Source organism: Amblyomma mixtum, chromosome 9, assembly GCF_055824585.1.
Source record: "Amblyomma mixtum isolate Tamu chromosome 9, ASM5582458v1, whole genome shotgun sequence".
In the NCBI taxonomy this organism is placed as follows: domain Eukaryota; kingdom Metazoa; phylum Arthropoda; class Arachnida; order Ixodida; family Ixodidae; genus Amblyomma; species Amblyomma mixtum.
Window position 1 is genome coordinate 12,801,597 of NC_143020.1, and position 25,846 is coordinate 12,827,442.

General features: G+C 48.9%; 1 protein-coding gene across 1 annotated transcript in view; it reads right to left on the bottom strand.

Moving 5' to 3' along the window:
• Positions 1-2,473: 2,473 nt before the first annotated feature.
• Positions 2,474-25,846, bottom strand: part of LOC149328344 (uncharacterized) — a 30,551-nt gene continuing 7,178 nt past the window's right edge. The window contains exons 3-4 of the mRNA XM_089558965.1: positions 21,118-22,356; positions 2,474-2,608 (exon numbers count right to left, since the gene is read on the bottom strand). Coding sequence (XP_089415091.1) covers positions 2,474-2,608; positions 21,118-22,356 — 1,374 coding nt within the window. The remainder of the gene's footprint in view (positions 2,609-21,117; positions 22,357-25,846) is intronic.

Genomic DNA, 25,846 nt, shown 5'->3' on the forward strand with positions numbered 1-25,846 from the left:
AGGTGCATCCCGTTCTCCTTCTCAACACCAGCTGCGAGACGTTGTTGTTGTTGTTGTGTTTGCCTTGGTGTCATGGCACATACCCACGACGGGGGATTGGCCAGGGTTCAGTGAGTAGAGCCCAAAGAAGGTAAATTGGTGCCAAGCTAATCATTTAACTTTGGGTACGCATTCCGAGGAATTAAAGATGGAATTATAGATAAGAAGAAATTATGGGGAGAAATAAATGAAAAAAAAAACAACGGGATAAATGTTAGAGAATTGAATACAAGAAAAATTCTGAATGATTTTGCCATGCGGACATTTTGGGTACCATTAGCAACTTGTTTTACTCCAAAAGACGACACGGCATTTGTCTTGGCTTTTCTTGCCTTGAATGTCAGAGCCTTGAATTTTTTTTTATGGCATTGTCCGCTTTTTCTTCAAAGGTGCCAGCAGGAAGGACGACAAAGCACCCTTCCTTAACAGACACCGTGATCCTAAGGCCACTGGATGCCCCGAATTTAAGGAAGGAAGTTCCGATAAAACTCGGAAGCGGGTGCGGCCGAGAGACTCCTGTTTGCGAACAAGTTCTCTCTCACCGGTGGCTCCCGTCTGCTAGGACGTTCCCTAATACTGACACACACTCTGAGGTGCTGTTCATGTGAACATAATGTAAATACTGGTGTAAAGTCTTAAGTGCCTACCTCGTAAACCACGTCTCCAATCTTCCTTGTCTCTTCTCCGGCCTGACCACGCTACCAGATCCGTAGAATCTTCTTTAGCAGCCAACCTGCAAAAGATCTTAAAGCACCCGCTTGAGGCCGCAGCTTATTTCTCATCCCTGGATTTCCCTCTTCGGAGTGAAGGCTTTACTTAACCCCCTTCAAAGATCGTCAATGTTCCCCCCACAAAGAGAAGCCCTGTTCTCGGAAAGTTGGAGACCAGTTGCGGTTCCTCCCCTGAACCTTCGTTCACCATCGCTTATGCAGGCAAAGCTGGAGGTTTGTTCGCTGTGTCATTTCGTATTTTAGCGTTGCCAACCTTGACGTTAAGATACATTAGTATTTCGGTTTTTCGAAAGACGCGCCATGCCCTATACCTCCCACATCAAAAAATTGCGCGTATTAAATGCCATGGGCTCCACTAGGTTGACGTAAACACAGGACAGGTACTTTTCTGCATGTTTATTGGAGTGCGTGCCTTAACTGAAATAAATTTGTGCGAGGACTGACAAAAGCAGTGTGACACGCTGCTAGTTTACGCTAACAAATATTCACATTAGCACACACTCTACAGGAGTGTTACAACACAGTTCACTGCAGTGAAGATTTCCGTAGTAGCGGCGCTTACATATACATCAATAAAATGAATTATAGCCAAGGACAGGAGCCATACAGCCACACACAAGGAAAAAATGTTGCGATCAAAAAATGCAACAAAAAATGCGATTGATTCCTATATACACGCTTACTAGCAGTATCTACACATTCTACGGTGAACATATACGAAACCAGCACTGACTTTACGAGCATACAAGGGCCCCGGCGCAGTCTACGCTGTTTGTTCCAAAATTTCAAAAGCAAAGCAACACCAGCAGTACTGCTAAGCGCTTCTACAAACATGATATTCTCTTCTTATCATCCACTGTATAAGTTTTAGTTCTTGCGGCATTATTACAGAGCGTAATCACCGCACTGCTTATGACGGCGTTCTGCAGAGTACAGCTCAAAATTTGGCCCAGGCGAAAATGCCAGAGGTGCTTGTGGGCGTCACATATACTGACACAAGACATATTTTAATATCCTGCTGCCAGAAACCCACTAGTAGCAAACCACCTTAAACGCAATGGCGTTTGCTGTTTCGCAGCAGTCACGGACAGCAACTCAACACCTTCCCCTCATAAAATGGGTGATCTGATTTTGCTTGTGAATGTAAAAGCGATATTGAGAGCAGGTACCGAAGCAGTAGGAAATGGAATGAATCTTTAAATCACAATAGGTACGAAAAAAAACAGAGCTAAACCTGAGAGGCTGATATAAACTGTGGAATGCAACAGTTCTCGGCAACAGCTCCACAAGGCCAATATGTCAAATAGCGTTAGTTAAAAAACGCACATGAATACAGTATTTGTCACAAAGACCACGCGCGGGAGAACGCCGTCAGCTTTGTTCTCTGAATGGCGAGCAGTTCACTTTGACAAGCAGTCTCCTATTCTGCTTAAACTAGAGCCACACACACCACTGGTAATTGCAGGCAGTTGTTACAAAGGCACACTTTCGATGCAATAAAACTCTTTTCCCAGCCAATAAAAAGACCATCGAAGCATCAGCAGCAAAAATTCAAGCGCACAAAGGAAAAAGTTAAGAGTATAAAGTTGTCCTGATAAGCATACAAATCACAACATGGCAATATATATCGCAGTTTGATATGTGGGCACATCCGCAATTTCTAGAGAAGCAATTTCACTAGCGAATGCGGGGCGCAGCACAAGCTAGGACGGGTCGGTGGTGGAAGCATTCGGTACATCAGGCCAGGTGAAGTTTGTGACGAGGTGATGTTGCGGGCCGCACTTGAAGGCCTGCCGAAAGCGGTTGACAGCCGGGAGAGCGACGTTGTAGATAGCGATCTGCAGAGGGGAATGGCGCACAAAGATCACGAATTTTAGCACCTCGCGTTAGAGGCCCCGTGTGGTGAAAAAACAGGTGCCGGCGTTGCCGTCGGCGTGACAGAGAAATTACAACTAAACGACATGGTCTTGACGACAAAATCACATGACCTCTTGTGGCTCATTCAGACAACCCAAAGGGACCACGCTGTTGCTTTCCACATAAGCAGGGCGTACCATCTAAATTAAGCCAGGGTTCAAAAATACGCTGAGGCATTCTGAGACGCCGCGACCAAATGCATGCCGCTGGGTTTTGCATGGGGCAAGTCACTCAAGTTTTCGTAGTGTGCCTAATTGCATGATTAGCAATTAGGCACACCTAATTGCTAATCACACTACCTTCGTCAGCAATGAAGGTAGAAGAAAAATTTCAATGAGAAAGTTTGTAGAAGGGCCTGAAAAACGTCCGACATCTTAGCTCTTTCCCTCCATGCAGATGACCGCGAAGTACAAAAAATACCAGGTGAGACGGACGCGTACGAATGAAGGGGTCATTTAGTGTGATTTGCTCTCGCTTGAAAGGCGACAGGGCAGCGACGCAGAGTCTGGCTGTGCGATTTATGCCAGCCGTACACTTCACTTCTGGCGGTTCACGATAGCGATAAGACGACACAGCCCCTATCGCTTGCACTCGCGTAAATCGCACAACCAGCACCTGCGTCGCGGCCCGTCAATTTTAACGGCACCACACTTGGTTAGGTGAGCTGTTGTTTGGTTGGGTGGAACGTTTGGGGGCACTGCAAGCGCAGCGTGAAAGCGCACATGTCACGTGGTAGTATATTTTATATCTCGCCAGCGTGGTCACTGAGCGAGAAAAGCTAATAGGTAATACGAAGAAAGTTAGAAACTGTTCAGCCCGATGTTTTTTTACCGTTCTGCAGCTTTTCTATTGGAATATTTCGCCTATCTTCATTGTTCTCGAAGTTTGTTAATTCATCGCAAATAAATATGTGATTAAACCCTATACGAAAATTGATGTTACTTGTTCCATACAATAGCCAGGAGTACGCATTTGTTCGCGTCGGCATAGCGTGCCGGAGCGTATTTTGAAACAATCGCCACATGGTGGTAGAAGCGCGGCACTGAAGCCGTCGGCGTTCAATGTGTTCGTTAGCGTTTGCGATGACAACGATTCAGATTCCGATTATTTTTAACGGAAGGAAGTGCGCTTAACTGGATCCCTTGGTGAGTGGACGCCTCAATCGCGCTTTGAGGTACGTAGGGTGATAAAAGAGAGATATAGCCTGCTTGCGTTCGCGCTGACAAGGTTGTGGCAGACACGCGGCACTGCAGGAATAGGCCGCACCATTAACTGGGTGAGCAAACTCTAGCGCTCCACCATTAACTGCCACTTCCCCGGGTGACCGGGTGGGCACGCTGTGTCCGGAACGCACTCAACGTTACAGACGCCAAGCCGTGTACAGTTGCCCGAAACGCCATAGCTTTCGCTCTTTACCATATTCAGCAGTGGTTAAACAGCGGGTAATTTTTTTCTCGTTATTCTTTAATTAACAACTTTTTCCTTTACATTATGGTGTGGGTCGCGTGTCCATCGATATATGAAACAAATATTACTGAGCGATTCCTGTTCCTGCACAGGAAAAAGCTTCACCGCCATCAAATCGACCTCCCTCTCAAACAGACGCCACACCTGGCGCTGTCTACGTCTTCCTGCGAGGCCTCGCACATACACTGTGGAAACGCGCAATGGAGATGGCAGGCTAGCCATAGTGAATTCGAAGAGCATACGAAGATCACAGGGCAGCCAAGCTCGCAGACAAGCCGTGGCTACCAAATCAGGCCGTCATGTAGTGCATATGATGAGGCAGAGGACGGACGGCGAACGCAGTTCTCACTCTTTCGGCACTCCCAAATCTACCGAGCTCTATCTCGAGATCTCATGCAGAGTCATGGAGGCGGCTTGGTCGCCTTTAGATCCTCCTTTGGGTGGAGGTGTTCCTGCCCCCAAAGTCCTCGATGTCTACCCCAGACTGGCGTCCTTGCCTTCCACTCCATCACGTCAGCGCTTAGCAGTCGGCGCTTTCTCCGGGTCCTCCACGTCCCGAGAAATCGGTGCGTCCGGTAGCTGGTCTGACAAATCGGTGGGCATGTCGCCTTCGACATCGACGTCCATCGCCCCCTCCAACTTTTTAGCAGCCCCGATGCCAGGATCTGGCGGCTCTAGCTCCTCTTATCTCGGCATATCGAGACATGGCAAATCACGTCTCTACACCTCTCTACACGTATCTCCGTCGCGCTGTCCCATCTCAGAAAATGCAGAGCTCCGGATCCTCGGTCTGTTCATCAATAAAAGTCTTAGGCACGACTCTACTATAGCGAAGCTCAAGCTCATATGCAAACAGGCAGGGCGCATGATCCACCGCGTTTCCAACAAGCGGGGTGGTCTGGGAGGCAGGGACAGGCTACGGCTCGCTCATGCCTTCGTGACCAGCCGGAGGATCCTGCGCCGTGCCGTACGTACGCACCACCAAACAAGAAGACGGGCGAATTGACGCCTTCTTCAGGAAGGCAAAAAAGCGAGCACTGGCCCTCCCGGTCGCTACCTCCGACGCCAAACTGCAGGCGTTGGGGATGGTAAACTCCTATCAGGAGTTGCGGGAGGCCCACTTCGTGAACCAATATACGGCGCTCTCGCAGACGGCTCCTGGGCGCCGCTTGCTAAACCGCTTGCACATGCAACACACATGCATACCAGAGGGGACCGAAAACATCCCGGTGCTGTGGCGCCATATCCTCCGGGTAGCGCCGCTCCAGCCTAAAATGGACATTATTTCACATTAAGGAAGCCGACAAGCGCGGTTCCGCACTCTTGAGAGGCAATATGAATCTAAACAGGGCGTTTGCTAGGTGGACATCACAAGGTCGTCGCCCGCGGAATTCTACACGGCTGCCGTGGTCAATAGCGGAATGAATGTCGATGGGCTATTTTTTCGGGTCTCAAATTCAACGCGAGCGCAGGAAGCTGCAATAGCTCTCGCTGCCGCCTATCCAAAATCAAGAAGGGTTATCACAGAGTCTCGCCGGACCTGGAACACAATCTTGCAAGGGAAATATCACGTCTTGCCTCCCAAATTCTAAGACGGGTTCCCGCCGTTCCAACTCGCACAAACGCAATCGGGGCTCCTGGCCACAAGGGTCTACGAGGCTATGAGGCCGCTGATGCGGCCACCCGAGCGATCACAGGCCCGGCTCCTCATCCTAGCTCTCCTGGCTCAGAAGCTCATAATCCGCTTCTCCGGTTCCGCGAAGTCTTAATTCATTACTGCGACAGTCATCGCCTCTACCCGGCACCTGCCAAGGGTGGGGGAGCGAACTCTGCGGCGCCTGCAGACAAGAACGCTTCTCTGTCCTGCCATCGCCAAACACTTTGATCCGGACATAGATGGGCGCTGCCCGGACTGGGGAGAGATCTGCGATGTTTCGCATGGTTTGGGCATGTACTCAAAATCCTCACCTTCCCCCTTCCTTCCCCCCCTCAACCGAGAGGCATGTGAGACTGATCTCCTCAACTGCTCTACATAGGAATCCAAACGGGCTCTAGTAAAGCGGGTGCGAGGCGAGGCGTCGCCGTGCGGTGTCTCAGAGTAAGGATACCGACCATGTAGCCGGGTCTTCTGACCCCCAAACTCTGAGTATTATAGGTTTTTCTTCACCACCGCCACCGATCTAACGCAGTTTCGCCAAGGGCTGTCTCCGCAGGTAGCACTTTGTTAGTAGCCACACCACTAGACGTCTCCTCTGTGTCCATCTCGTCGCCCACTATTTCGGTGTATTCTTATTTTAACCAGGTTGGTTGCAGCGGCGGCACAAGTCTTGATGCGACTCCAGTCGTCATGTCCAAAACGTCTACATACGCCACACTTGGCGACGTGATACTATCGACGTATGAGGCTATCTGATGGCAGTGGAAACCCACTATGCCCTCTAAGGAACAACGACCAGGGCCAGCAAAAGCCCAACGCGCAGCTCGTATAGAATATCTTCGAGAGTCACTCCTGCATGAATCCTCATAAGCGCCGTGCATAAATCCTGTGAAGCTATGTTTACGTGGCCGCGTGTCCGACTCTCAATCGTGCACGTGAGTTCTTTGTCTGCGTCTTTTTTGTAGCGTGAGCTACATTGGCCACAGTCTCCCCACCCCCACCCCACCCGAGAGGACTGAGAGGCTGCCCTCCTCGGCTGCTCAACTCTCCAGCACCAACGAGCCTTGGTGACAAGAGCCCGCGCCACAGCGGAGGCCACAGGGGTCCCGGACTGTGGTCCCTCCTAGTGATTGTGAGGGCCGGGCCCTTTAGGCTCGGTCCAAGCAATACCACTCTTGTGCAGTTGTTCTTGTTCTGACTGAGAGAAGGATGAAAAGGAAATTGCACGGGCCTGCTTACTGGCTGAAGCCAAGCCACCACCGCTGCAACGTGCAGATAGAGGAGAGTTAAAAGATCAGAGGAAAGACAAAAGGGAAAGAAATAGACGCGCGTCGCAGCAACAACTGCGTCCGCCGGAGCGGACGCTGCTGAAAAAACAGATAAGCGGCCGAAGCCGCGCTCGCCGAAGCGAGGACGGATACCTATACCCACTCTTGTACATAGTATAAATACATGTTTTACACCACCACCACCTCGCCGTTTCGCGCGCTGTGTTGCTCGACCATACTGCGTTTGCGCGAGGAGCACGTGACGTCACTATGGACAGCTGGCGTGCCTCGCCGCTCTCGCGCTCTGCATCCACTGACCCAGGGAGCCATTATGCGCACTTCCTTTCCTTAAAATGATCGGAGAGTAAAACGTTGTCAACGCCAACGCCAATGAACACTACAAAAGACGACCGCTTATGGCTTCAGCGCCGCGTTTCTGGCACAACGTTGTCAATGCCAACGCATACAGCGCACACCTGTCACTACCGCCAGTTAGCTTAAAGCACGATTGAGGTGCCCACTGTTCCAAGAGGGCAGTTAGGCGCCTTCCCTCTGGTTCAGGTGTCCAACGATATGTGGACACCTCGCCGCTCGGCGCAGCGGGCTACTGCGCATGGGCGAGAAAATTGCGCGGCGTGTATAAATATGGAGGGATTAACAGCTACTGCACCGTGTTGGCTGGAAGAGGAAGAGGACGGAGCTGTGCTGACGTGTCTCGCATGGGCTCCTGCCTCGAAGCCACTTTTCGGCAGAAAGCGTCAGCCTTCGGGCTTGAATATTTTGGACGACATCCGGGCCATTGTCCAGTGCCTGCTGAAGCCGGATTTTGCCAATCTACGGACACCTAGGCAGATTGCCGGCTGACTGCCGGCCTAGCCATCGAGCTCGACCTAGCTCGTCACCTCTCCGCCGGGAACTGAGCTCCCAGGGACCTGCAAAGATGGAGTACGCCGTGGAAGGCGAGAAAATATCATCGTCGGAGCTCGAGGACGGAAAATGGGAAACCATTCTTCGATACCGCGACCGACAACGAGGCCTGAAGAATAAAGGGCCCGCATCAACCGACGACGAGCCTGCGCAGGGGCACCGCCAAGGCAAGTCTAATTCCAATTTTCCATCGCGAAAGAACGGGAAAAAGCTACTTGCACTCAGCAAGAATTTTTACAACGCATTTATTCACTGTCAACTGCAATGCTATCTTTCATCGTGGAGTGATACTTAAGCTACTCACTTTCAACACCTACACTTGGCTTGGATGAAGCTCAAATTCATACAGACGACATAACACGTCATGTTTGGCGGGTTTGGTGCATCGAGTACCTTTTGACCTGTCCCTCTGACGACTAAATAAACCCCAACCAAGAAATTACTATCAGAGCTGAAATAAACACCTGTGTGTAATATGGGGCTGCCACTGAGTCATACAAGACCGAAAATTTGAAGCCGTTAACCATTTCATTACAAACACTGTAGCTCTCGTTGATTTATGCGCATTACTACTATGCTAACTTCACCCAGAAAATTTATCACTAATATTTTTAAGGCGTTAAATAAAATTGCCAGCTTTCTGAGCGCCACTTCTTTAGTTGAAGAATAGTGCGCTGCTAATGCATACTTTCCTCTACATAATATCGAAGCCAATTAAGACAAATTTATAGCAAATTTTGTGTACAAGGTTCCGTAATCAGTCAACCTAAGATAAAATCATACCGAACATCCACAGCAATAACAAAATCATATGCTAATCGCACCAGATCCATGTCATGGGATATTTTGAACATTTATTCTTCGTGTTGTACTCATATTCCTGTTCAGTATTAAGTTGTATTTAATGTTGAGTCGTGCATTTTACTGTTAAAATCAAAACCTCACTTTTGCTGTCCCATTGTTGTTGCTCTTTATCACACAGATTTCGCGTTAGCACTGGAGGTAATTAACTTCAAAAAGATGATTCTGTAATTGCTTTCTAAGCAGCGTAACTGTATATTAAATGTTTATATAAGTTTGTATTTAACGTATTGTTGTTGCAACCATTTACGTGCATTTTATGCACTATCTGCACTGGGTGTCACCCCGACGGTTCCTTCCATGGGACCTCCTCCTTTACATCGTATATAAATAAACTAAAAAAATGCTTTATGCCCACCTCTATTTCCATTAAACTATTCCTCATCGTGCGATCGCAAGTGCATCTCTTTTTAATAACAGGAATCAAAACGGTTTAACAGCGACATTAAGTAAAAGTAAAGGCCACACATCGCAGTGTTAATGAAGGAACAAGCTTGCTGAATGTGTAGAATTATGCCTCAAACGAACACCAAAGACATTTCGTGCAATTTGATGTTACACTAGACACTCGGCCATGAAAGGAAAATCTTTTTTGACCGGATGGTTTCGATCTAAAATAGAATTTCAATGTTAGGTCCCAACGCGCAATGCAATCTCCACCTGGTCAGTAAACACAAAAGGGAGAGGCGGTAAAATAAGAGAGTGACATGCCATTCAAGGTCCCAGCACCAACTCAATCGTTTCCTCCTAATACTTTGACTAATACTGCTCTGACTCACAGCTAAAAGGAATATCAAAGTATGATATTACCGGGTACGTACAAACAGTGCGTCAGTTGCAAATTATTCCAGGCTGCGGGCAGTTTTAAAACCAGCAAAAATAATGAAGTGGAAACATTTCTGACAGAGATAGACAATGAGCTAAGTTCTTTTTGAAACGATGCTTTTATAGCGAAGCTAGAGCATTAGTGGCTCGTGGTCCGCTTAATAAAACTGGTACTAAGAGCGAAGGTATTTCAGTGACAGGTCGGGAAAGTTGACATCTCAGCAGATTATGACGAGTGATGGGCGGCCAGATTCGGATCTGCGAAGAAAAGGAAGGCTAGAGTTTTGCTTACAGAGGACTATATATTATTATCACTACAGTGCACTACAGTAATGAAAGCCAACTCTCCTAGTTATTACCAACACGAGTGCGGCTTGTAGCTCCTGCGTTCATCAGGTAGCTCCTTGCATGGTAATGAATTTGTGATTGGTCCTCCCTCAATATAACCTACAGATGTCCACTAACAGAGAAATATTGCTATATCTATTCCTTCATAACCTTCCCCTCCTCCACACCTAACAGTGAGAGTTAAGTGAATCGAAATCCTTCCCGCGCTCCATTCATGGCCAAATTTAACATTATGCACAAGCGGCGATCTTGAAAGAAAAGCATGTTTGCCTTCCGAATTGAGTCTAAAATAAAAAAGCACACGTTGCATGGAGTAGCTTCTCGTTTTCCCCACTTGCATTCAGGCAACGATCAGTACACTAACTAGAATGCCGGCAGCGTCCGCTGAAGCGTGTGGGATATGCTGGTATCCTTCCGCGTCCCCTCTCCAGAGGTGGCGAAAATATTTATTGGGAAGGGACAGGAGGTATGTTTGGATCAGCCCGTAAGGAACCGATCCTTACAATCACTAGGTGGAGGTCCCTAGTTTGGGACCCCAGTGGCGGTGGCCGCCGCCCGCACGCCTCGGACTAAGGCTTCTTGGGTCTGTAAGTCGTGGAAGCCGACCAGGATTGCCTCCCAGTGCTCTCGGGTTGGGTTAGGGATGGGGGAAAAGCCGGGTAGGAGGGGCAGGCACATACCATATGATAGGTGTCCGAAGGCATCGCTATAGAGTGCTGGCAGCTGCCGCTAAAGGAGGGGTCAATTTTTTAGTGCTGCCGGGCACAGCAATGTATTGATGAGAAGGTGAAGAAATAGCCACTCATCCGCCTTCCTGAGGCCTTTACATGTGCCTCTACGTGGGAGAGGGTAAAGGCGATGGCTATCTTGACAGTAGGTTGTAACATCTTTGAAGGTACAGACCGGATTAAAATCCGGTTCCTGGTTGGGTGGGGCGGAGCAAACAGCCCGGTGAGAGAGCGCGCGAGCGGCTGCGTCAGGTGCCTCGTTTCGTGCCAACCCCGGATGAGCAGGAGCCCTCTATAAGGCAACCGTGTGCAGGATCCGTATCCCGTATGCAATTTTGGTCAATTCGATAGGCTACGAAGAGAGTTTAGCCTTGTTCTACACTCCAACAGGCCCCTCGCGAGTCGGTGAATGTGTATTTTGAATTGGAATGTGAGGCCGCGAGAGCAATCGCGATCTCTTCTGCGTGTGTTGGACTATGGGTTCTGAAGGTGAGGCTGTTAACTGTGTTGCTGTTGTGAGCTACTGCGACCATGCACTATCTCCCGTGGTGAGGGCCGCAAACGTCCACGTAGTGTGCACCAGTTTTGTTGGTTTATTGTCGTGCTAGCGCTTCTGCCCATTATGGTCGTCATGTGACATGTTGGTTGGACGAGGTCGCTCATGGAGGGTGCGTCTCCATTGTTCTTGGATGTGAAACCTGTCGTCTATGGGAGGGGTGTTTTGGACGTAGTCGAGCAAGAATGCTGCGAATCTACTCCGTCTGCGACAAACGCGTGTACTGGCCTGTAATGCGCAGCTCCCGGAGCTCCAGGAAAGAGGCGAACGCGCCGGATTCACGAGACGATGCGCGCGCCGCGAGGAATGTGGAGACAAGGCACTCTTCACGATCGACAGAGGGCGCGTTCTGCCTTGCGATGATAAATTCCGGCTTTGCTTAAGTTTATATAGCCGGCAGATCAAGCCGGTCTTAGACGCTTCCTGGGAATGACGAACTTTTATCGCCAGATCGTTCCAGAATGCGCAACGCTGCAGGTGCCTTTGACGAAGCTTTTGAAAAAGGGCTAGCGCTGGAGTTGGGGTCACGAGCTGCATTGCGCATCCTAACACAAGGTGCTCGCGGATAGTTACAGCTATCCGACATAAACAGGAAATTTGCGATTGAAACAGACGCATGCGACCTCGGCTTAGGAGCAGTGTAGGAGCATGAAGGCGTATTCCGTCTGGTAGCATTCGCAAGCCGTTCGTTGACGCCGGCACAGAGGAACTACTCAGTGACATAAAAGGAATGTCTTGCGATAGTTTATACGCTGAGGTAGTACGAATACTACGTCGACGGGGTGGTATTTGTTATCGAGACGGAATCAACACGGCGCTCACCTAGCTGAGACGACTTAGCGAGCCGAGAGGCCGCCTAACGCGTTGGGCCCTGTTGCTGCAGCGTTATTTCACCGTGCGCTACCTCAAAGGGAAAGACATCGCCGTGGCTGACGCACTCTCGCGAGCACCTGTTCAGAGTTAGAAAGGTCATGCGACCGACCGCATGCAGACAGAGAGAGCGAGGACAGACCCGAGCCGTAGCCCATGTGATGGTGGCGATACGGCGTGTGTTGTAAGCGGCACTGTGACGCTCATTTCTTGTCCCGTGCATCGCTGGGGACGCAAGTGGCCCCAAGAATTACACGAAGTTGTGTCGCTTTGCTTTCTGGCCTGGAATTAAACGGCACGTACTAAGCTGTGACCGCTCCTGCAATGTGTGTCAATGTGTGCAGCCCCGAGGTTAACAACCGCCCGGCCTGATGCAGCCGATTAACAGGCAGACTCCCTGGCAAATCGCGGCGTGTGACATCATGGGACCGTATCCCTTAACACCTGGTAGGAGCAAGTTCTTGCGTGTGGCAACGGATCACTTCACCAAGTGGGTTGAACTTTTCCCCTTGAAAAGCTGACGGCACGAGTGATCATTGAGAAGCTGATGGACGTACTCACCAGGCTCGGTTTCCAACAGCAGCTGACAGACAATGCGTGCTACTTCACTGCGAAGATGGTCGTAGATTCGTGTGATGCACTTGGCATTAAGCACAGGAAAACGACAAACTATAATGCTCAGTCGAACCCCATAGAACGAGTAAACCGCACCATGAAGCACATGTGTGTCTCGTGCTCTGAGAGGCACAAAGATTGGGACTCCCATCTGCCAGAGATCACCTTCGTTTTTCGTTCGACTGTTAACTGCTCGACTGAGTACACGCCGTCTTCTCTCACTCCGAGTAGAAAGCTCCTAAATCCGCTGGAACTAGTTCTCGCAGAGAGCAGGAAGACGCCAGTTGCTTCGTCAGCACGATCTCATTGGCATAGCTGCGCCCTAAAATGACCGAGGCCTTACGTAAGGCTCTACGCAATCACTGCATTGCGAGGGCGGAGCAGAAATCACAGTACGACCGCTGGCACCAGGTTGTTCACTACGACGTGGGTTATCCGGTGGTTCGGATTTTTCAGCGAAGCTAGCAAGGAGTTCGCAGCCTCGTAACGGGATCGGGCCGTTCCGCGTCAGAGAAGTGGTTTCCTCGGTCATATACAAGCTCAAGGACTTGCGGTTGAAGCTTAAAGGCGGACCGGTGCACGTATGCGACATGAAACGTTACGTGCACTGAAATTCGTTCGTTGAGGACAAACCCGACTCGCGCCGCAATCGGAAAATGAGCGCTGCGATCAGCCGACGAACCCCGCGTCCCGCCACAACTTGAGCCGTAGGCAGAAATAAAATCTTCCTGCGCAGGCTAGAGCGAGAGCGCGAACCAGCACTCTCGTTAGATGCATAAACGTCCGGATCGCTCGTTCCAATAAGTGTTAGGCAATACTGACTTTCGTTAACCTTCATCACTCTAGTGAGGGCTGAACAGCTACATACCAGACGATGCGAGTGTTGGATACACCTTTGTTGACCTTTTCAGGGCAGATAGAAAAGAAGCAGGGCACATCCGAACGGCACCGTTCACCACTGCCGCCTACAGCCAGCCCCCAGCTTCGGCAACGCGCCGCACCCAATGTCCGACGCTACGCCCCGCCCACGACCTGCTGTCGCAACCCTTGTGTATCCAGGATGCCCCTGCTACCTGCCACATTAGGCGCCACCGCCACCACTTCACAGCAAGCTGTGTATCTCTGTGCGGTGAAACCATGGACCTGGTCTCCAAGCAATCGCAGCCGGTGCCAAGGAATTCACCGCAGCGACTCAGCCGCGCGTACTCGGGAGACTGAGACCGGTAGTAAGCTGCCTGTCGGCATCGTCATCACGCGGGTGGTGAAGCCTTGGGGGCAGCTTATCGACGCGGGCACGTCGCGGCCGTCAGCTGATGCACCTGCGGAAACTGAAGAACTTCGAGCTTCGATCCATGGACGGCTGATTTAGTAATGGTGTGCCTGATTCTGCGTTCGGTAGGCTTCTTAAGGAGGCTGGGATGTGGAATACACGGTTATCCCTCCTCGCCCCCGCGCAAAAGGCGATCGCGCCGGTGTCACGAGTCGACGCGCGCACCGCCAGGAATGTAGACAGAAGGCTTGGTTTGGTTTTGGTTTTATGGGGTTTAACGTCCCAAAGCGACTAAGGCTATGAGAGACGCCGTAGTGGAGGGCTCCGGAAATTTCGACCACCTGGGGTTCTTTTAACGTGCACTGACATCGCACAGTACACGGGCCTCTAGAATTTCTTCTCCAAAGAAATTCGACCGAGGTACACAGTCACTCCGGTCCTGCTCCATCACTGGCGCTAGCCAACTTATTACACCACGAGACTGTTGAAGACTGGCTTAAAAGGTACGACCAGGTGGCCATATACAATGGTTGAGGCGCTGACTGCAAGATGCCTCATGTTTATTTGGCTGTCGAACACTATGTGAGGCCCTGGTTTATAAACAATGAATCTGGCCTTCGCGCGCAACATACGTTCAAAACCGAGTTCCTCCAAATCTTCACGGACAGAACATTACACACGGAGAACTCTGACCTGCTTTTGCAGGCCCCGTATCACCTCACCAGCGCGAGTGTAATGGTGTATGTCGAGGAAATGAGGCGGCTCCTCCGACGTGCGGACCCAAGCATGACCGAGGCGAGGAAGGTGAGTTCTGTGATGAAAGGAGTTAAGGAGCAGCTGTTCGCCGGCCTGGTTCGAAGACCTCCAGTTACTGTAGCTGACTTCGTAAAGGAGGCAAGCTCTATCGATAAGTTTCTTGACATTTGGGCCCGGCAGACAACCGCACAACAGCATCGATGCTCACGGCCACTTTGGAGGGAGCCGCGATGAATCTGGCAGAATCTCTTCGTGAGTTTACTCGATCCATCGTGCGAGATGAATTGGCGTAGCTCGCCCCGGCTAAGGTACAGCGTCAGGTTGCCACACTAGCTGATGTGCGCGAGGAGGCAGTGCAAGCTTTAGGTACGAGTCCACCACTACCTCACTCAGGCCCTGTGCATCCAGAGCATCCCAATCTCAGCTGCGCCGCCGTCACATGTTTCATTACGTCCCGCGGGTAGCCGTGCAAGGTCAAACATTCCTGCTAGCTGAGGGCTCAAGAGACGCCATACTCGTCATGGACATACTGACCGAAAACGGTGCCGTTAGTGATCAGCAATCGCAGTCCGTCTAGTTCTCAACCGAGAAGGCAATCTCCGTCGATAGTGCTCTCCCGGCGTTGCTGCAGATTCATACCAACAAGTGACCGTGCCTTAACGTTGCACTGTAATTGTAACCGTCAGCTCAAAGAACATATGGCAGATTCAGGGTGTTGTGGAAAGTAAGCAGCGGCTGCTTCTGGACAGAGCAATTTCCTTCCTCGGGGCTGTTGTCTTCCTCTAATATAGCAAATTCAACGTTCTTCTCACGAATAATAGCAACTCATACGAACGCCTTAAAAAAGTTTACGACTGTGGCGTACATTGGAATTAGGTCCGTGCACAGATTAACAACTGCTTCAACGAATGGGCCCGGCAGATTTGTTGCTTTTAAGTTCAACCTTAACCCAATCCTGCCGCTCGAGCAACGAGACAAAGTGCATAACTGTTAAAATGCTACCGTGGCGCCTTCGGGTCGTCGCCACGTGTCGTGTGATCTTGCGAAATATCACATTATTACAGGTGAAAATGTCCCTCCACCCCGACAGTCACCTCATCGAGTGTCTACTAAATAACGTGAGGCTATCAGCGCATAAGTGAAAGAAATGCTCGCAACGACGTTTTTCACACTTCTAAGAGCCCGTGGGGTGCACCTGTAGTGCTCGTGAATTCTTCGTTGACTACCATCGGCTAAACAACGTCACTAAAAAGGAGGTATCTGCACTGCCCAGAATGGAAGACGTTTGGATCAATTTATATTGCTTCTTCATGTATCTGAAGTCTGGATATTGGCAAATTGAGGTAGACGAGAGAGAACGGGAAGAGACGGCTTTCATCTCTCCAGACGATCTGTACGAGTTTCACGCGATGCCAATCGGTCCTTGTTCGGCACCCGCGACTTTCCAAAGGCTCATGGATACCGTTCTTGCGGATTTGAAGTCGCAAACATGTCTGGTCTACGTACACGACGTCATCTTTTTTGCCCCCTTCTTTCGAGGACCACCTTCGTTGCCTCGAGGAGGTATTGCAGGCCTTAACGTCATCAGGCTTTACTCTAAAAGCCGAGAAATGCCATTTTGCATGTGAAGAGCTAATGTTTTAGGCCATGTCGTGAGGCACTATTAGAGCTTTAGGCCATGTCGTGAACCCGGAAGGGGTCCTTGTGTACCCTAAGAAAACATCCGCCATTGCCCACTTCGCTACCTCGGGCTATGCGCGTATAACTTCCGCTTTGTGGAGAATTTTCTCACCTCTTACTGATCTGACAAAGGCGCATATACAGTTCATGTGGCAACCACTACAACAGAAGGCGTTTCAAGAGCTTCAACGTCCCCTGCAGTCACCCCCCTCCCCCCCCCCCCCCCCCCTGCTGGCCCACATTGACTTTCTTGCAGACACAAGGGTCCACACAGATGCGAGTAAAATTGCTTTCGACCTGTCTTCGTTCAAGTTCAGCTGGATCAAGAACGTGTCATTGCCTATGCCAGCCGCGCACTATCGAAGACAAAAGCAAACTACTCTGCGTCTGAAGAACAATGCTTCACCATTGTGTGGGCAGTTTCGATGTTCAGACCATACCTTTATGGCCGCTCTTTTAAAGTTGTGACCGATCATCACGCGCGATGCTGACTGACGAACCTCAAGGATCCCTCCGGCCGCCTCGCACTATGCAGTCCTCGACTTCAAGAGTTCGATGTCACCGTCATTTACAACTCGTTCGCACATACGCAGACGTGGACTGCGTATCTCGTGTGCCCATGCAACCAGCTCCGGACGACGTTGCTGACGACGATGAAGTATTCCTCAATGCAATACATACCAACGATTTCCCCTAGTATCAACGAGCAGACCCCAATCTCCGCGACGTCATTCGTTATCCTGAAGTGGCCAGCAGCATAGTTTAAAGTCTTAAGCAGTCTATGTCATGTCTCTGCATGTGTAACAGCGTTCTCTTCAAGAAGAATTTCTCTGCCAACAGTAGTCCATAATTGCTGGTCGTCCCCGTGGCCCTACGCAACGCAATTCTTCGCACCTGCCATGACGGAACCAGCTTCCGACCATCTTGGTGTTACTAGAACACAAGCCAGAATTCAAGACAAGCGCTATTGGCCTCGCCTGGGTCCTGTGGTTGCACTTACCGGGATTGCCAGCGCCGCAATGTTTAGCCCGCGAAGCCAGCCGGATTCCTCAAGCTCATTGAGCGATCTTCGCGAGCATTTCAACAAGTCGGCATGGACTTCTGGGACCCTTAACCAACATCCGGCTCCGGAAAAAGATGGATAATAGCCGCCAGTGATTTTCTCACGCGTTTTGCGGAGAAAGCACCCCTTCAAAGTAGCACCACCATCCAAGTAGCACAGTTGTCTGTTCGTGAAATCGCCTACGCATGTTGCTCCACAACTTCCGATTACAGACAGAGGGGCTTTCTTCTGCTCTTTGCTCCTGTACCATGTTCGAGTTTTCAGTCACACCAGTCACCGCAAGACGAGTTATCATCCCCAAACTAACGAACTGACGTAACATCGAAACAGGAGACTTGTAGACATGGTTTCAATGCACGTGGACATGGAGCATAAATCCTTGGGCGAAGCCCTGCCCTACCCTACGTCTCTCTTGATATGTGAGACAAATATATTAAGGCGGAAGCCTTTAATGCCTCATCGTTGTAAGCAGGAGTTGTCGACAGAAATGTCACGGTTTTCAATTGGTCGAAACGGTCGTAGTGTCGTCACAGTGCGCGAATTTCAAACGGGGCCAATTGTACTTTGGCTACTAACCATGCAACCCATTAAAGGGATCGTATAGTGATGCTCCAAGTAAGTTTGACTGAGTTTAGTTAATTGCTTACTTAACCAATTAGTCTAATAAACCATTCTAGTCAGACCAGATAAATAAAAACCGAGTAGGAAATTGGCCGAGCTTGGGAATCGAACCCCGGTCTCCGGGCCATGCCAGCTCAATGGTTTGGAATGAACAAAGGTGCGTCTAGTGAATACGGTGTCTTCGTTCACTCCCATCTTCCTCCCTTTCCGTTACGGCGAGGTTTAGGTGTCCACCGAGATTTGAGAGATAGATAAGTTCCTTTCCTCAAAAACCAATTTACCCACGAGCAAGGCGTATTTGTCCGCGTTTCAGATTGGTCCAAATTGTCGTGACATCACCGCGGGCGAATTTTGACGGGTGTCCACCGAAATATGTGAGGCAGTTACTGCGCAACTTCCTTTCCTCACATACAATTTTCGACTAGTGTCTACTCAGATATGTGAGACAGTTACTGCGTGATTTCCTTTCCTCAAATACAATTTTCATTTTCTTCATTACGGCCCCTCTTTCTTCTTGCACTCACACTTCTTCCCTTCCTGTACGGTGCGGCTCAGGTGTCCACCGAGATGACAGAGAATTACAGCCCCATTTCCTTTCCTCAAAAAGCGTTGCGTTCAAAGGGCAACGCATCACGTCGAACGAACGGGTGGTGGTGTTCCTTGGACTCCGTGGCAGCGCTACAAAACGCTGTCGCGTTCCACTCCTAAAGGCTAAGCTTAAGCTTCATTAATTGGCAGTTAATAAATGCACCAAAAAAATGTGCAGTGAACAATCGCATAGCAGAATGCAACACTCAGGCTTTCGCCTTTCACCACTTTAGCCGCTAAAGTTCCTCGTAATTTTTTCCTTTTACCGCTTAGCTCTGATAGACTCAACGGGTTTACACACTTTTACAATTCTCAATTGAACGGGTGCGTTAGGATAATTATCATATGATTTATCGTATTCCAGATCGTACCCATTATGGTTCAATTAACATATATGTTCACCTTAGTTTTCGCTTGTGTAACGTGTGCGTATTCCGTTTTTTTTTTCTGCATCCCAGCCACTACCATCAGCCAGGTACATCAGTTCTGAAGTTCGCGTTTGCATTTTTTCTTTACATCTCGCGTAATATGCACTTTATCGATTGATCAATCGAAATTGAACTGATTCATTGATTGATCTTTTGATTCATTCATACAGCCAATAGTTGAAACGACACCACGTATTCGTACGTTCCTATACCACGTATTCCCACCACGTATTCCCACCTTCAATTACAAAGAGCAACAATATAGGGTAAGTAAAGATATTATCGAATAGAATCAGTTTACAATTAACATGTTATCACGGCCCGAATCTCAAATATACAGAAATACAAAGCCTAACAGGACGCCGCTTTCTTTGCAGAAAATCCAATGTTTGTTAAAATTAAGGAACTTCAAAGTAACCTTTCATTCTTATTTTTCTGTCCTTTCAGCTCCTATTGCTGACGTGCTGGACCGTAACAGGAGAGACGCCGTGCAGAGCGCGCCCCTCATGCGCCTTCTGCACTTATTGCGGCGGTCCTTTTCTTTGGAGGAAACGTTACGGACAGTGCGAGTGCAGGGCTATCAACACAAGGCAAATCTCTACAGTGATGTATCCGCACTGTAGCACATTCCTCTGATATGTGGCGTAAACTGTAGCACAAAAAAGTCAGTCTACACATAGCCTCCTACGAGATAACTTTAATCGTAAAAGGGAAAACGTTTCGAGCCACTGTGGACATCTATCGAACAGTCTGCAGTTTTTCACTATGTTCTGATGGGGACCACTTGTATTTGCAAAGCTTCAAAAGCAAGCGAAGATATGCGCAATTCTCGGTTTTAAGGGAGCAGAATTTAGCGTCCGACATGCCGTCTTTAAAATAATGGTGAATTTTGCTGTTTACGTCTTGTAGCGACATGTGGCCTAAGAGGCTGGTTTGTTAATGGTGGAATGGAGTTCCTCGTCCCGAAGCGACTCAGGCTATGAGGGACGTCTTAGTGAAGGGCTCCGGAAATTTCGACTTCCTGGGGTTCTTAACTGCACTAACATCCCACAGCTACCGCACCTCTAGAATTTCGCCTCCATCGAAGTTCGACCACCTCCGTCAGGATCGAACCCGCGTATTTCGGATCTGCAGCCGGCCGCCGTAACCACTGAGCCACCGCGGTGGCCATGGGTTGAGATATCTTAATGTACCTTCTCTTAATGTATCTCTTAATGTATCTTCAGTCACTCCTCAAGGAGCTAGAGTCACATGCTAGAGCTAAGTATTACGATCCGATAAACAGAAAGGAACGGGGCTGAAACCCGAAGGCAAATTAAATGTCGTGAAATTGAATGCAGGATTCTGCTAAGAGCTAAACGGAGTATTCTAATAGCATTAAGAGAAAGCAAGAGTTATGGTGACTTTCTGAACGAAGACCAAACAAATAAAATCTTGAACAAAAAGAAATCGAGAAGCGCGCAGGAAAGAGATTTTAACAGAAAAACAAATAGGACATTGATGGTCATTGATGGTCACCATGGTCACCATTCCGTTGATGGTGATAACGAAATTTAGGATATGTGTGGGCATTTTATAGCCTCTGCTCTCCGATAAAAAGGAACTCTTAATAGGTCACACGCCTCTCGCTTCAGCTGGACGCAGCTGGGTTGATATAATCATAATTATACAGCACATTTCCTAATCAACGACACCTGTGCGTTCGACGCGTTTATCTTCTAAAGCATGTTTGCGCAAATACAGGTAAATAAGAGTGTAGCTTTTAAATGTTTTGCGCGATTTACGCCTATAGCGCCATCGAAATAAAGAAAATCCATGTGATAACTAAGATACGATTTTAAAATAATCGCATCAGTGTTTCACATACTGTCAAATAAATACACATTCGGCAATAGTGCTTACCTGAAACCGGCTGTTGTAATAAAAATGAAGCCGAAGAACGGTGCTTAACTGCTTCGTCACTAAAGCTCCAGCCAGGGCAGACACCACAGCCATTGGGCGCACAGATTCGTAGAGCGGCGGTGCAACCAGGAAGGGGTAAACAGTCACCTCCCGGATAATCAGCAGCCTATAGAAGCTGAGACTCGCAACTCCCGGCACGTGGTAGATGCTGTGCCGTGGCCGACGGAGCGACTGCTTGAAGAAGGCTACGGTGTTCTTCGCAGCTCTTTGGTACAACTCGAATAATGACGAGTCCGTATCGTTGGGGAGATAGGTATAGGCGTGGTCCAGCATCGTCCAGGATCGTGTCATGTTGAAGGCATTGGCTGAGATGCGCTCAAGCGTAGCCCTCACCTTCTCCGCCAAGGACTCACTGTAGCCCTTCGCCCAACCCTGTATTGATTGTTTCGACAACCGGACGATGTTCCACGTGAGTGTCGCATCCTTTTGAGCAACTTTGTGCAGTTGCCACTTCACCAGCGGCATCACCCACTCCAGGGCCTCCATGCACTTAATAAAACGGTGGTATTCTTGGCTACCCCCGAGGCCCATATCCTCAAGCAAGCTGTTGGTCAGGTAGGTGGACACCATTGGCGACAGTGACCAAACAACGTAGGCACCCAGGAAAAGTTGGAAAGGCTCCTGGTAGCCACTGCGGTTGAAGTACGCGGAGTCCAGGTGTGCAAATAGGTCAGGGTGGAGGTTCACGATCTCGTCCGATGGCCAGAGTTGCGAGTCATCGGGAAGGTGGCCATTTATCGCTCTTCGGAGGTCCGGGTCGGTCAGGTTATTGAAGTGGGGAAGGTGGTCATTGGCCCCAAAAGCGCGCACGAGGTCAACAATATCGTCGTGCGTCATCAGCACCTCTCGGATCATAGTCGAATAAGACTGGCCCGTTCGGCCAACGATCTCCGCGCACCGTCTGAGGTAGTGGATCGCTTTTCCTCTTGCATAAAGCGCCTCGATGTCTCTGATCCACTGCAGGCTGCGTGGGTCCAGGCTCATGTAGATGGTGTTCTCTGAGGGACGTAGTGGGTGCCGACCCACGTAGAAGGCCCAGAACATAGGGACGCCTAGGTGCAGAGAGGATCGCACTAGGGTGTTGAGAATCTGTGGACGCGTCGCCGTTGATTTCCCTGGCCATGGGAGGCCAAGAGCACTGAGGAAGGCGGTGAATGCAGTAGTGTTTCTCAGCTCCCCCTGCAAAGGATTGGTTATATAGTTAACTTTGATTTTCTTTCCTGCGAAGAAACTCTCCTACCTTATTATTGCTGATGATGATTGACAGGCTGTTTATAGCCATTATGCATAGCGAGCCGATTTAAAACCAGAATCCTAGAGCAACTGCTTCCTCTAAATAACAGATCCAGGGAATCCTGAGTTCGTTAAAATATTTGTGGTTAAATCTGCTAAAAGCGACGGCCTTCTCGAGGCGCAAAATTAGTGCCTGGATAACTCGAGATCAATTGTGGCCTTTAATTACTTATAGGCTTCGACGCATGGGAGTTGCACACTACAAGGCCATGCACAGGGACTAGTGGAAAAAATTTCGGTTGTGCGCTACAAAAGGCAGCGAGAGCAAGCTGTACAGGCATCGCCGGCGTCGTACGGTACCCGATGACTCTACAATCGTTTCTGATCCCTGCCCAGGACTTCCAGCCCTGAGAATCACTCTCATAGGTGGTGATACCTTCTATTTTATTCACACCACTTTATGCCATCGGATACATACAGAGGAGTGGCGGAGTGGTAGAGTCCATTTCAAGTGTCTAAGCACGAATAACTGATTTCCGCAATGAAAACAACGACATCGGCATGATGCTTGCAAGCATGCATACACAATAGAGTGTGCAATAGAGTGTACGCGTTTTCTCTTATTATTGAACACAGTCTGACAAAGAATGTTTTGGTTTGGTTTATGGGGTTTAACGTCCCAAAGCGACTCAGGCTATGAGGGAGGCCGTAGTGAAGGGCTCCGGAAATTTCGACCACCTGGGGTTCTTTAACGTGCACTGACGTCGCACAGTGCACTGGATTCTAGAATTTCTCCTCCAAACAAATTCAACCACCGCGGCCGGGATCGAGCCCGCGTCTTTCGGGTCAGCAGTCGAGCACCATAACCACTGAGGCACCGCGGCGGCGTGTCTGACGAAGAAGTAACTGATTCCTCCGGCGTGCACACGCGCAGTGTCGTTTTTTTTTGTAGCTCGATGGTCGTGTCACTGTAGCATTATAGAATCTCTTTGTTGCGAGCGAGGCCCGAGACTTCGAATCCACGCCAAGTTTGTGGTCATGAATAAATAGCTTGCACCGCCATTCACAAGGTGCTGCTGGAACCTTTGCCACAGGTTTCATGAGAGCGCCAGAGGAGCACTAAATACAGAGTGCTAAATGAGAACACACTGGGGGCAAAGGCCCCACTGACGAAGGTCGGATATCTGTAAAACACGACTCCTTGATTGGAATAACCTGACATGAGGGAAATGAATGGCGCAAGTTACTATAATTTCGTGTGAGAGAGCTCGTTAATTCGACTTCAGCGTCAGTTTAGCCCAAGAATTGGATAATAGTGTCCTAAACTGTTCCGCGGCATCTACCGATGCCGTTTGTTGAATTTAGAGGAAAATTTCGTCCGCGATAGTGAGTGATTGAATACAAGTTGTGCAGCAGGTATGAATAGGGAGGCGTAGAGGTGGCTGCCGTTGACCTCAACTGCGGTGAGCGCAGTGTTGCTGCTTGTGTCAACGATGTGTGGTTAAGATGTTAAGCTTCGCCTCTAAGAGCGGAACGCGACAGCGTCTTGCAACGCTGCCAGAGAGTCCATAGGACGCCATCACCCGTTCGGTTCTACGCCTTGCTCGTCGGTAAATTGTTTTTTTAGGAAAGGAAATGTATATGTCTCTCATATCTCGGTGGACACCTAAACCTCACCGTAACGGGAAGGGAGTAAGATGGGAGTGAACGAAGACACCGTATTCACTAGACGCGCCTTTGTTCGTTCCAAACCATCGAGCGGGCATGGCGGAGTGGTAGCGTCCTCGTCTCGCACTCCAGAGACGGGGGTTCGATTCCCAAGCTCGGCCAATTTCCTACTCGGTTTTGTTTCTTTACCTGGTCTGACTATAAATGTAGTTAGGCTAATTGGTTAAGTAAGCAACTAACTAAACTCAGTCCCACTTACTTGGAGCATCACTATACGATCCCTTTAATTGGTTGCATGGTTAGTAGCCAACGTACAATGGGCCCCGTTTGAAATTCGCGCACTGTGACGTCCCGACCGTTTCGACCAATTGAAAAGCGTGACATTTCTGTCGACAACTTCTGCTTACAACGATGAGGCTTTAAAGGTTTCCTCATTAATACAATTTGTGCAGCAGGTATGAATAGGGAGGCGTAGAGGTCGCTGCCTTTCCGCATGCATGCACTCTGCCGTTCGCCGGGTTTACGTGTTTCATTCAATGAACATCTGAATGCACAAACACTAAAATGAAGGGAAGGCACGAAATCAAATGCCGTCCAATAAGACGCCATGCATCATCGTATTTATTCTTGGTTATCTTATGTCCGCACAAGTGAACATCAGGACCACCACCTTTATTTCATTTATTTCTTTATTTATTTGACACTGCTAAATTTATTTCGGCAGTCTCGGCAGCAGTCAGTATAAGAAAGAAAATCAGAGTTTGCACTACAAACCAAAATCGTGAACAAAATATGAGCAATTGGCAACCATGAAATAATGCGCATAAATACAGTCTATTCGCGCAGTACAAAAGAACATATAATCATTAATAAAACCGGCAGTGACGTCTTACAAATAGACGTACGCGAAAACAGAAATTTTGGAAATGAATTGCAACCCCAAGAACACAGCCCTTCTTTATAAATCAGCTTCCACGGCAGCCACGAATTTCTTCCGCTATGGGATTTGAGATTTCTTCCGCTATGCGCTATGGGATTTGAGATTTCTTCCACTATGGTGTTTCACAGAAAATATTGTATACGTTTATCGCCTCTTTTTAGAGCCACGCTGTAGTGCCTATGCCACTGAGCTTGTAGCCTTTCATTCGGCTCTTGCTTGTGCTATTCATAACCATCTCTCTTCGCTCGTTCATTTTACACAGATTCTCTATCCCTGCTCTCTGCCTTGTCTTCGGTTGGGTCTTTTAACTTTACGATTAAGAAAGATCTCTATCGTTTTTCTTCTCTCGCCCCATTTTTTTATTTCATATCAGGGCTCGCTCCGGAATAGTGCCGGGCAATATGGCATAAAAGAACTTCCCGTTGGGTTATGTTTTGGTTCATATTTAAACATTTACGGCGCGAAAAACAGAGACAAAAACATATAGATACACGACAAGGCGAAAATTTACACTCTGCTGCGCTTTCATGCCGTGGGCGCTTTCACAGCTACGTCGTTCTTCGCATCTTTTATGGCGCTTTTTTTGGGGCGAAAATAATGGTGACACATATTTAATCAATTCTGTTTCTTACACCTTTAATAAATCCGCCATTTGTCTACTCAGATATCCTCTTATTACTTTACTTACTGGGCATGGTAGATTTCCTTTTGTTTTGAAAAAAGTATCCTCTCTCCATCTTCAACTTGTAACTATGGAATGCTACGGGAAGACATCCGTCACTACTTCCTTTATAGTTCCCTTATTGTTCCTTTCGTTTCATTCACAAG